This window comes from Phaethon aethereus (genome assembly GCF_964289735.1).
Source record: "Phaethon aethereus genome assembly, chromosome: Z".
Lineage (NCBI taxonomy): Eukaryota > Metazoa > Chordata > Aves > Phaethontiformes > Phaethontidae > Phaethon > Phaethon aethereus.
This window is the reverse complement of record NC_138577.1, coordinates 76,107,517-76,119,667: the sequence shown is the minus strand read 5'-3', so window position 1 is coordinate 76,119,667 and position 12,151 is coordinate 76,107,517. Positions and strand designations below refer to the sequence as shown.

Below are 12,151 nucleotides of genomic sequence, written 5' to 3'. Positions count from 1 at the left end.
TGATATCTGTGGACCTAGGAGCAGAGAATTTAAAGTAATCAAGCTTTGAGTGTTTCCTGCGTGACAGGAGTTGTTCTAACCAGAAATAACACAGCATTCATGCCAGTGGTCGGTAGCTTTCTTTGAATCATGTCTGGGTTTGAATCCATTTCTCAGATTTGCTCTGCAAAATCTTTCACTGACAAAATTTCAGCTGGCAACTCGTCAGTGAACACATATAATCTAATCAGGCTAGATGGGTGAGAAAGAGGCACGACAGAAATTCTCAAAGCTATTAAAGTGCACAGAAAGAGGAAGAAGAGGTCAGTGAAGGACTGTGAGGTCTGGCAAAGCATCTGTAGTTGGAAAACAGACCTTTTTCCCCTTTACTGTTGTCTGAATAATTTTTAAAGGCAGAGTGTGTTTTTCAACATCGAAAATTGAGCAAGAGTGGAAATGTGCAGTTTGCCATCAAGGACACAAAAGGCATGGGAAGGAACAGCACTTCTGAAAATCCAGACACTGTTTTGCAGCCTCAGGGCAAGAAGCTGCTGAAACACTTCACTAAGCGTTAGTCATTTGGGTAGCCCCACTGACTTTAGTGGGAACTGTCATCTGCCTGATTATGTACCTATTATCAGATATAAAGATACCGTAAAGATTTTTTGCTGTATAATGCAGCAAGATAACAGGTTCATTTTCCAGTTTTACTCTACACATGGATATTCTGAAAGTAACAAGTCCATTCTGAATTCTTTATATTTTAGTGTTATCGTTACACGTGTAATATTCATACATGCAACGAGAAGGAACAGATTATGGTTTAGGTATATATGGGGAGTAATGCTTACACCACATACAGCACACATATCTACAATAGATCACTATATAGCCTGTTCTGCATCTAGTCAAATATAACTTATGCAATTTCTCTGCACAATGAATGTGTAATTTTCATATATACGATTGAGATTCCCCCACAGAAACTCTCTAGAGCGGGCAAAGGGACAATGATGGAAATGCTAGCAACAGAGCATTATGGCACTTGCCCTGCCAGTCAGTTCATTATGTCTCTATAAGGAATTGGCACACTTGAGATGTGAAATCATGAAATACAAGTCACAATCTAAAAATACATTGGAACCGAGCCCACCAGGGAGTGTGGGTTCCTTTCCATTGCAACAATAATCTGGAGAAAAAGTCCTGTGGCTAAGCTAAACAACATACAAAAAAAAAGAAAATGTGAATACAAAAGTTTAATATCTTGTTAAAATAATTAGTAATGCCCCACTAAATTTGGTCCAAAAAACACTGCAACTAAAACAGGATCATTTGTAACTAGCAATTAATTTTGGGGAAAGCTGTTGAATTTTCTTTTCCTAAATAGATCATGATTTTCACCATGTGTTTGTTATTCATAAATAACTTCTAACTTGGGAGCTGACAGTAAGTTGGGACTGCTTTCAGTTTTTGTTTGCCTATTTAATGAGAATTTATTTCATTATTCTATATTAGAATTCCTTGTTTCACTAAGGTATAAGTTCAGATACCAGGGCCTAGGTAACATGGCAAATGCACAATAGATCCCCATGCATGTACTTAGTGTCATGCAGGAAGAGTCCTGCTGAAATCAATTGGATAGCACTTACAAAGGAATGAAAACATGGGGCAGAGGTTCAGAGCGCAAACACTAGAACTACACAGGAGATGGAAATTCCATTCTGCAAAGAATTGTGAGTTTTCAATAGTTGTCTTATTTCCAATCAGAAATAAAACATTAAAATGTCAAAATTCTCAAGGAAATAAAATTCTGGGAGAGAGGTTGGCTTGGATCGATAGAAATGTCTTCATTTTTACTCAATTGTTCTTTCTTTAATTTTACATCACATAACACAAACATTTTGATTTTTAATAAAAATGTCATTCTGAAATGGAACTATTAAAACATTCTTTCCTCAAATATTGCAAGAATACTACTCTTTTTTTGCCCTCAGATTTTAGAAAATAATATTGTACTATTGAGGTACTAACACAGTTTCAGCCTCATACAAACTTTGATATAGCATCTACCTGCTTGTTTTTTACAGCTCTATTACATATATACCATAACAGAAAATTGGTTCATCATTTTTTCTCTGCTTTCTGATCCTACCTCTGTGTATTTCTTTGCCACCAAATTTCAGCCACAGACTCCAAATTTGTTTTGTGCAACGATTGGTATGAACCAAAGTATACTTTATTGACAGTTTTCTGAAAATGAACTGAAAAAAAAGAGGCATGACTATAGATAAATGGCAATTATTTATGAATATGTTGTCTCACATTTTGTACTAACTTGTGTATGTGCTCCTTAAGCAAAATCTTCCCTGTGAAAGAAATGTCATTTTAATACAAATGGAACCTGTGCAAATGCAGAGCCGACTAGGAGCATGAATGGCTCTTCAAGGACTCCTCGCGGCTGAGGCTCGGGTGGGTCTTTCTGTCGGAAAGGTCCCACTATCTTTGCTGGGGAGGCAGGTGGAAGCAGAACTGGGCTCCCAGGAGCTGAGCAAAAACAAGATGCAGGACAAAGTTACCCAGGAGGAACTTGCACAGGAGGAAATCTAAGGCTAAACAGCTTCAAAAACAGAAAGAGAAAGGGGCAGGTGAAAACCAATGCCTCATTCCCCTGGGTGGTCTAAAAAGGAAAGTACAAAGGTGTAACATTCTCACTCATATAAAGAGCTGAATAGTTTGGAAATTAACTTTGCCTAATTTTAGAACAGTTTCAGTAATTTTTTTTTTTTGCCATATGATGTATCAATGACAGTACAACATAAAAACTCAGAGCTAAGAATAATCAGAAAACCTGAATTTGTCCTCAAAAAACTTCACAGCTTTCCCTTGAAATTTTCCAACTAAATGAAAGGAAACATCCTTAACTTCTAACTTGTTTCAAAGTAATGTTGCAATTAAAACACTGGTTTAAAAACATACTATTTCTTCAGATTTTTCTGTCCCTTCCCCAATTATCTTCTGATCTTTTTTTTCCACTAGTAATGATAAGGAAAAGGCAAAAATTTTGCAAAAATCTCTCTATCTACTCTACTGCTTTCTTCTTTTTCTTAAATCAAGAACTAGAAACAAATGTATAAAAGTACTTTTCTGCTTAAGCAGGAAAATGAATTTCAGTTTCCCAGATGGAAAATTGAAAAATATCACCAACCTAGACAGTTCCTGCCACAAAATTTTTATTTTAATTAAGCCACATTTTCAGATGAGAATATTTTGGTAAAAGTACCACCATCTGTCAATATGTTTTTTTTTCTTTTGTTCTTAGTGCAAGCCAACACTCTTAGTATTTATAGAGATTGTGGTGAACTAACCCAAGCAGAGACCTACTCTGTCTTACCACATCTCCCCCAGACCCTGCATGACTGTGGTCTCTTGAACTATGTTGACTGTTCTGCATCATGAAGCTTAAACAGAAAAGAAGGGAGTCACTGAGGGTATTTGTTTGCCAATGACAGCTTGTTCCCTACAGTACATTTTCCAGTACTTTATCCAGTATGCTTTAAAAATGTCTCAAGGGATGAAGAAACTTGGGAAAGTGTTCTACAGCCAGATGGAGATCCTAGTTAGGAAGTGTTTCCAGTTACTCAGCCAAAATCCAATTTACTTTTTTTATTTCATGCCCCAGGTTCTAGTGGCAGTCTGTGTTTCAGGGTACAGGTGAGTCCCCTGTCTTTGCCGAAATACAGAGTTAAGGTTGCTGGTGATAAAGAGTCAGTGTGTGCTCTGAAGACATTTAAATGTGAAACTCTGTGTCAGGGTCATGCTGTAAGCCATTCTCAACTTTCACCCCAGAGACCAGATGGAGACAATAGCTGGTGCTATTTATCCATACTTCTGTCCTGTTCTGTTTTCAGCCTCATTCCACCCGGTGGCATTAACTGTTACAGCAAATAAGGGAGAGCATGTGAATATTTCCTTCATCAGAATGGCAGCAAAAGAGGAAGATGCAGTGATCTACAAAAATGGTAATTAACCTTCTCTCTTGTCTTTTCTCTTCCTGCTATCATTGTCTTAGCCAAGTGCCACGTAACTGTGCTGAATTCATTGCTGATGATGCCTATGCTGTGCAACTGGAGCAGACGTAATTCCTCATGCAATTAGTGTTCCTTAAAGGACATATTTGCCATATCCAATATATTGAGCTGACGTGTTTCTCTCTTCCACCAGAATGCCAAATCCTCTGTTTATACCTTTGCTTTTTTTCTCATTTCCCTTTTTTTTTTTTTTTTTTTTACTTTGCCACTCTGAAGGTCTAGTTATTGCATCTTTTGTTGCATTTCTACTGCTTTTCAAGTGCATACCTTTCCTTCTTCAAATGGCTTTTAGAGGCCATTTATCTTCTATGATGCTCTTCAGGCTAAGAAATTAAGCACTAGTAATATGCTACTAGAAAGGCAAAACTGTCAACAAAAACTAATCCTTATTTCATTCAACTACAAAAATTAGTCAGTTTGTAAAATTTATGACACCAGCTTTTCTATGTAACATGCCACCTAAATCACATGTAACTCACTGTTTGAGCTGTGTGTTGCTACTGCTCGACACCTGGAAATATGTGCAGTTTGTTATCTGCCTCCTGTAGAAATGTAGTAAAATACCGGACACTAAAACTCACAGTGCCTTCATAATTAATCAGAATGTTAGAGCCCAACAAATTATAGTTGTGGAAAGCACACATAATGTCCTGGTCCATCTTTGTCGACTCATAGTCTAGCTTACAGTGAGCTACAGCAAACTGGGTGTAAATAGAGCAGGATAAGGTAAGGAAGTGTCAGCACGCTGCAAAAGAACACATGCAGTGGGTCAGCCTCAACCCATTACTGAATGCTTGGACCACTTCTCTACAGGCTGGAAGACAGAAATAGCCAAAAGGTGTCCTTTAAAAAGGCAATATGCAAAGCACAGTTTCTTAAGGACCTGTTTCTTTGCTCCTCAGGGATTCAGCTATGGCAGTGCATGGAGCAGAAAGCTTGCCGTCACTTGTCCTTTCAGGGTCCCCAGGGAAATTTTGTGATCTCCTGTCAGCATTTTCTCATACAAGAACCAGCTGATATATCAGAGCAGGAGTGCTTACATCATGGTGCTGCCTTAGCTGTGATTCCAACTGGAAATTTGTCAATGAGTCTTAAATTAACCATGACTCTGGACAGTAGGTCAAGTTCTCCATCTGAGATTGCAGCTGAAATAGCATCCCTGAGTATTCCTGATACAGCAGCTGACAAAGAAGTAAAAATACTTGTTCTGTTACATTTAACTCTTGCAGTCTTTCACTTCAGTGATTTAAAGTACCCTGCCCCCTTGCAGACCCTCACAAAGGCTTTCTAGAGAATTAAACTGTTCTGCTAAACAAGATTGCTCTAAGACATTGACATAACACGTGCCATCTTGGAAAGCAAGCCACAAAAAACAAACCTGGCTAACAGACTGTGAGCATAAGTTGCTGCCAAGTTTGTTTTGCAGTTTGTAACTCAAAAGATATGCAAAAAAAGCCCCACCGTTTCAGAAATAATTCCTTTAATTCTTTGCTCTTTTTCTTTGGCCCTGTTTTCTTGAAGAACTGTTATGTGTTGTCAGTTGTCATAGACTAAACTGACCCAAGATCCTTTTGCTATTTTGATTATGACCCTCAGCAAAGTTTTACATTTGTAGGGTGCCTGAAATTTGACTATAGTCAAATTGATAGTATGATAGCATGTATGATAGTATCACAGACAGTAAAGGTCCTGCCTGACGCTGTTTACCTTCTAAATTATTTCAGCAAAGTGAAAAAAGTTATTTCATTATCAGTGTAACTGTAAAGGGATGTAGAAGGTAAAGGCATTTCATTTGTGGGAGTATAATCTGGTTAATGGTAATTTAGCATGAAAGACTAAGACAAGAAACAAGAGAAGTAGTAAACAAACAGACACACAAGCCCTAAGGAGTAGCAGATGACAGAGAAAACACCAACGGGCAGTGCTCTCCAGCTTCTAAGGGTCACTGAGGGAACAACACAAAGCCGTGAGCAGCTTTAGACAGAGCTTTGAGGTATTAGAAGCGGGGAGCAGGATTATCATGGGTCTCAGGGAGAAGAGCAAACTTATTATGGCATGATCGCGAGGGACTGTGAGCATGTGTGACATAATGGAAGAAGCATGGGAAAATGCGGCAGGAGACAGGTAAAAGGTGCCTCTGGTCTGGCCAACCACTGCACTAAAGTTGTTCCAATCTTACTAAACTCTATTCTTAATTACTCTTCAACATAAGTGTGCTCTCTACCTGGTACGCATATGTATAATCTGCTAATGACCTTCAGGCTGGGCTGGAGAGCACGACAGGTTTGACTCCTAGTAACTGGAAACACATGCCAGCGGTCAAAGGGGCTTGTATGTCTGGGGACTAAGTGCCTAAGGCCAGTTACGTCAGGGACCCATTTGCATGCATGTGTGTGTGCACACATGTGTGACACTAGTGAACTTCAAGCCATGCTAACCAGCAAGTAGGGTAAGAGGTCTGAGAGCCAGCTATTAGAGAGGCTGTAGGTCCAGGACAGCTAAGACCCAGTTTTGGGTGTGTAAGAATATATAGTGAGTGTAAGATCTACAGAGTACATGATCTGCCAGCAAACCTGACTAGCTGGCAAGTGAAATAGGATTGGGCTGTCTGGGTTGTTCGTGTGTATGTGAGTCCTGTGTGCATGTGCAGTACCTGTAATGGCACAGATCTGCTGTGTGGGTCTGTCGGTGGCTGGCTTTGTCGGTACAGTGTGTATGAGCGTGTGTATATGTGTTTTGGTGATAGCTGGTGGGACCTGCCATTAGCCAACTGCAGCAGCCTTGCTCTAACAAAATGGAATTGAAGGACTCCCAGGAGCCCTGAAGCCCACTGGATGCAGTTTCTCTTTCATAGCAACTGTTGTTAATTGGTGATCCAGAAGGATGGGAGAAGATTACCTTACTTAGCAAGCATGTATGATCAATCAGTGCAAGCCTAGCATAACACAGATAAGCTCCCTTGATGAAAAAAAAATAGAAGAGACAGAAACATGTTAAGTCTGGGAAGAAAAGATAAAACTGTGCTGTGTTCTTCCTGCTTCAGTCTGCTAAGTAAATCTTTGTGCTACTCAGATTAAATAGGGCCTGGTTGGCATTTGCAATTTGACTCCTTCCAGCCACACTACGCTCCTTACAGATCATCACACCTCACTTCAGGAAAGTCCAAGAAACAAAATGAACACTTTTAACCACTAGACTCCTACCAACATTCCTGTAAAGCAACACTGAACACTAAGTTGTTTGTCCCGTTCATATACTGAATTCTCCTCCTTTTTACTTGCACCTCTCCAATTATCAAAAACAAGTGTAGCTAAAGAGCTACCAGCAAATTCATAACTACTAAATAGATTCTGCTGCTTAGCTCATCCCAACTGTCCTTCCTCAGTAACCAGTGCAAACTCACTTCTGCTTGTTGTATCTGTGTGCTCCTTCCCCAGGTTCCTTCATCCACTCTGTGCCCAGGCATGAGGTGCCGGGGGAGCTGGAAGTCTCCTATCCTCAAGTTCAACCACAGGACGCAGGGGTTTACTCTGCCAGATACATAGGAGGAAACCTCTTTACTTCTGCTTACACAAGGCTTATTGTAAGACGTAAGTTCCATTAATGTGTGCTGATGATTAATTCTTTAAAGTCACAACGAATCTGAAATGAGACTTATACTGTGCCCAAATAAGGGCCAAAATCTTTCTTGGCATAAGCTGCCATCAGATTATGTCAGAAGAAATTTATTTCCCAAGGATCTTTGGTACAAGCTGATACTGATTTAAGCAGCTGAGAGAGAAAAAAATTTCAAATTTATGTTCAATTCATCTTAGGTATTGCCAAGACAGCTCGCTCTTTTCTCAGCATCTCAGCTATTCAAACACCAAGTGAGTATGGACAAAGAAGGTGGCACTGGGTCTCCCATGAATATGAGATGTGGGTTAGCACAAAATAGAAATTTTCAAATGTCTGTTCTCTATGGTGGGCTATATCCAAACCCCATTTATCCTATGACTTACCATCTTTAGCATACATTATTGTAATTTCACTAACTACGCCAGCATTACATGACAGGACCAGTTTACAATACAGGTGGACTTTTGTCATTACATATTCTACATGCTGTGTAGCTCATGCTGCTATGTCCATTTTTATCAAGTATGAGTCTATTAACTTGGACAGAAATATGAAACCGATACTTAAAAATAAATAGCTGTTCAAGTATCTTACATTACGGACAAAATGTTTCTGAAGGTAAAACGTATTTTACTTGCTAACATCCACAGGATACTTCCAGGAATCATATTCCAATATAATGCCCCAAATTTGGATTTTGAAGCTATTTCCACCTTACTAAATAAAATGTTCCAAGATCTGTTCTCTACTCTGCCAAGCTGCACAGCAGAAGGATTATCCATAAATAAGCACAGGTAGTGTTTTCGTCAATCCCTTCAGTGACGGGGAAGAACGCTGAAAGGAACAGGAAAGCACACCTGATCAACACGTGGCTCAGGGGCTGGTGCCGTCGTCAGAATTTTGGGTTTTTTAACCATGGGGCGGTTTACACGGCACCGGGCCTGCTCGCAGCTGATGGAGTGCAACTGACGCCAAGGGGCAAAAGGATTCTTGCTCATGAGCTGGCAGGCCTCACTGAGAGGGCTTTAAACTAGATTTGGAGGGGGGAGGGGATAAAACCGGGCTCACTAGAGTTGAACCTAGGGGTAGGTTCAACGTGCCAGAGTTTAAATCGATAGCCCAGCTCAGGTGCATCTACACCAATGCACGCAGCATGGGCACCAAACAGGAGGAGCTGGAAGCCATTGTGCAGCGGGACAGCTATGATGTAGTTGCCATCACAGAAACATGGCGGGATGACTCTCATGACTGGAGTGCTGCAATGGATGGCTATAAGCTCTTCCGAAGGGATAGGCAGGGAAGGAGAGGTGGTGGGGTGGCTCTGTATGTTAGGGAGTGTTTTGGTTGCATAGAAATCAAAGATTGTGAAGAACAAGTAGAGTGCTTGTGGGTAAGGATGAGGGGGAAGACCAATGAGGCAGATATCCTGCTGGGAGTCTGCTACAGACCACCCAACCAGGATGAAGGGACAGATGAGACATTCTATAAGCAACTGGCGGAGGTCTCGCATTCGCTGGCCCTTGTTCTTGGGGGGGACTTCAACCTACCGGACATCTGCTGGAAGTATAACATGGCAGAGAGGAAACAATCTGGGAGGTTCTTGGAGTGTGTGGAGGATAACTTCCTGACGCAGCTGGTGAGTGAGCCCACCAGGGGAGGTGCCTTACTGGACCTGCTGTTTACAAACAGAGAAGGACTGGTGAGAGATGTGGTGGTCGGAGGCCATCTTGGGCTTAGCGACCATGACATGATACAATTCTCAGTTGTGAGTGAAGTAAGGAGAGGGGTCAGCAAAACTGCTATCATGGACTTCCGGAGGGCAGACTTTGGCCTGTTCAGGTCACTGGTTGAGAGGGTCCCTTGGGAGACAGTCCTGAAGGACAAAGGGGTCCAGGAAGGCTGGACAGCCTTCAAGAAGGAAATCTTAAAGGTGCAGGAGCAAACGGTCCCCATGTGCCATAAGAAGAGCTGGTGGGGAAGGCGACCGGCCTGGCTGAACAGGGAGATTTTGCTGGGACTCAGGGAGGAAGAAGGGGCAGGAAACTCATGAAGAGTACAAGGATCTCGTTAGGTCAAGCAGGGACAAAATTAGAAAGGCAAAAGCCCAGCTAGAGCTCAGTCTGGCCACCGTCGTAAAGGATAATAAAAAATGTTTTTACAAATATATTAACAACAAAAAGAGAGGCAAGGAGAATCTCCATCTCCTACTGGATATGGGGGGGAACATTGTCTCCAAGGACGAGGACAAGGCTGAGGTACTTAATGCCTTCTTTGCCTCAGTCTTTAATAGCCAGTCCAGGTATCCACAGGATATTCAGCCCCCTGAGCTGAAGACGGGGATGGAGAGCACAATGTACTCCTCATATTCCAGGAGGAAGCAGTCAAGGACATGCTAAACCACCTGGACACCCCCAAGTCTATGGGGCCTCATGGGATCCACCCGAGAGTACTGAGAGAGCTGGCGGAGGAGCTTGCCAAGACACTCTCCATCATTTATCAGCAGTCCTGGTTAACAGGGGAGACCCCAGAAGACTGGAGGCTTGCCAATGTGACACCCGTCTACAAGAAAGGCCGGAAGAAGGATCCTGGGAACTACAGGCCTGTCAGCCTGACCTCTGTTCCAGGGAAGATTATGGAGTGGTTGCTCTTGAGAGTGCTCACAGGGCATGTGCAGGACAACCAAGGGATCAGGCCCAGCCAGCATGGGTTCATGAAAGGCAGGTCCTGCTTGACCAACCTGACCTCCTTCTATGACCAGGTGACCCGCCTAGTGGATGAAGGAAAGGCTGTGGATGTTGTCTACCTGGACTTTAGTAAAGCCTTTGACAGCGTCTTCCACAGCATTCTCCTGGAGAAACTGGCGGCTCGTGGCTTAGATGGGTTTACTCTTCGCTGGGTGAGGAACTGGCTGGATGGCCGAGCCCAGAGAGTTGTGGTGAATGGTGTTAAATCCGGCTGGCAGCCGGTCACAAGCGGTGTTCCCCAGGGCTCCGTTCTGGGGCCGGTCTTGTTCAATATCTTTATAGATGATCTGGATGAGGGGATTGAGTGCTCCCTCAGTAAGTTTGCAGATGACACCAAGCTGGGTGGGAGTGTTGATCTGCTGGAGGGTAGGAGGGCTCTGCAGAGGGACCTGGACAGGCTGGATCGATGGGCAGAGGTCAACTGTATGAGGTTTAATAAGGCCAAGTGCAGGGCCCTGCACTTCGGCCACAACAACCCCATGCAACGCTACAGGCTTGGGGAGGAGTGGCTGGAGAGCAGCCCGGCGGAAAGGGACCTGAGGGTGCTGGTTGACAGCCAGCTGAACATGAGCCAGCAGTGTGCCCAGGTGGCCAAGAAGGCCAACAGCATCCTGGCCTGTATCAGGAATAGTGTGGCCAGCAGGAGTAGGGAAGTGATCGTGCCCCTGTACTCGGCACTGGTGAGGCCGCACCTTGAATCCTGTGTTCAGCTTTGGGCCCCTCACTACAAGAAGGACGTTGAGGTGCTGGAGCGTGTCCAGAGAAGGGCAACGAAGCTGGTGAGGGGTCTGGAGCACAAGTCTTATGAGGAGCAGCTGAGGGAACTGAGGTTGTTTAATCTGGAGAAGAGGAGGCTGAGGGGAGACCTTATTGCTCTCTACAACTACCTGAAAGGGGGTTGTGGCGATGAGGGTGTTGGCCTCTTCTCCCAAGTAAGTAGCGATAGGATGAGAGGAAATGGCCTCAAGTTGTGCCAGGGGAGGTTTAGATTGGATGTTAGGAAAAATTTCTTCACTGAGAGGGTGGTCAGGCATTGGAACAGGCTGCCCAGGGAGGTGGTGGAGTCGCCATCTCTGGAAGTGTTCAAAAAACGTGTGGATGTGGCACTTCAGGACATGGTTTAGGGGACATGGTGGTGCTGGATTAATGGTTGGACTTGATGATCTTGAAGGTCCTTTCCAAACTAGTGATTCTGTGATTCTGTGAAATTCTGCCCCGTGCCTTGAAGTAGACTTTTGTCTTGCCCATCCTGCCTATTGGGAAAACTCCTGGAGCACAGTCAAGGAGAGTAGTAGGGAACACACTAACAGTAAAGAGAATGGATGATTACATGCCACTGCTCAAACACATGCTCTGTCTTTCTTTGAATTAGCGTTATAGAGACAGACTGATGATTTTTAGCAAAGTTGTTTTTTTAAAGTATCCATGTGTAGGAATTTCGTTCTGGGAGAAAAAAGAGAGCGAGCTCCAAGTGCCATGTTGATTCATTAAATGCTTGCTGAGATCTGGTTAAGTGGACCCAAGGCTGGATTACCCAGATTTAGTGAGCCTGCCTCAGGACTTCCCAATTTCTTAGCTGCTCAGCCCTAGCTTTACGCTGGAGGAAGGCATGAAGGTCAGTTTCTCTGATGTAAGAAACATTGTTACAAAACAAATACTGAAAAGTATTGAGTCTCTCAGCTCCCACCAATTCCAAAACCAGTTCAAAGAATTTTGCATCTT

The 12,151-nt window shown here is 42.9% G+C and overlaps 1 protein-coding gene across 1 annotated transcript in view; it reads left to right on the top strand.

The window, feature by feature from the left end:
* The window catches only part of TEK (TEK receptor tyrosine kinase), a gene marked incomplete at both ends in the record, with an annotated part of 44,878 nt that overhangs the window by 13,755 nt on the left and 18,972 nt on the right, over positions 1 to 12,151 (top strand). Inside the window, 2 exons of the mRNA XM_082013023.1 lie at positions 3,888 to 3,998; positions 7,505 to 7,657. Coding sequence (XP_081869149.1) covers positions 3,888 to 3,998; positions 7,505 to 7,657 — 264 coding nt within the window. The remainder of the gene's footprint in view (positions 1 to 3,887; positions 3,999 to 7,504; positions 7,658 to 12,151) is intronic.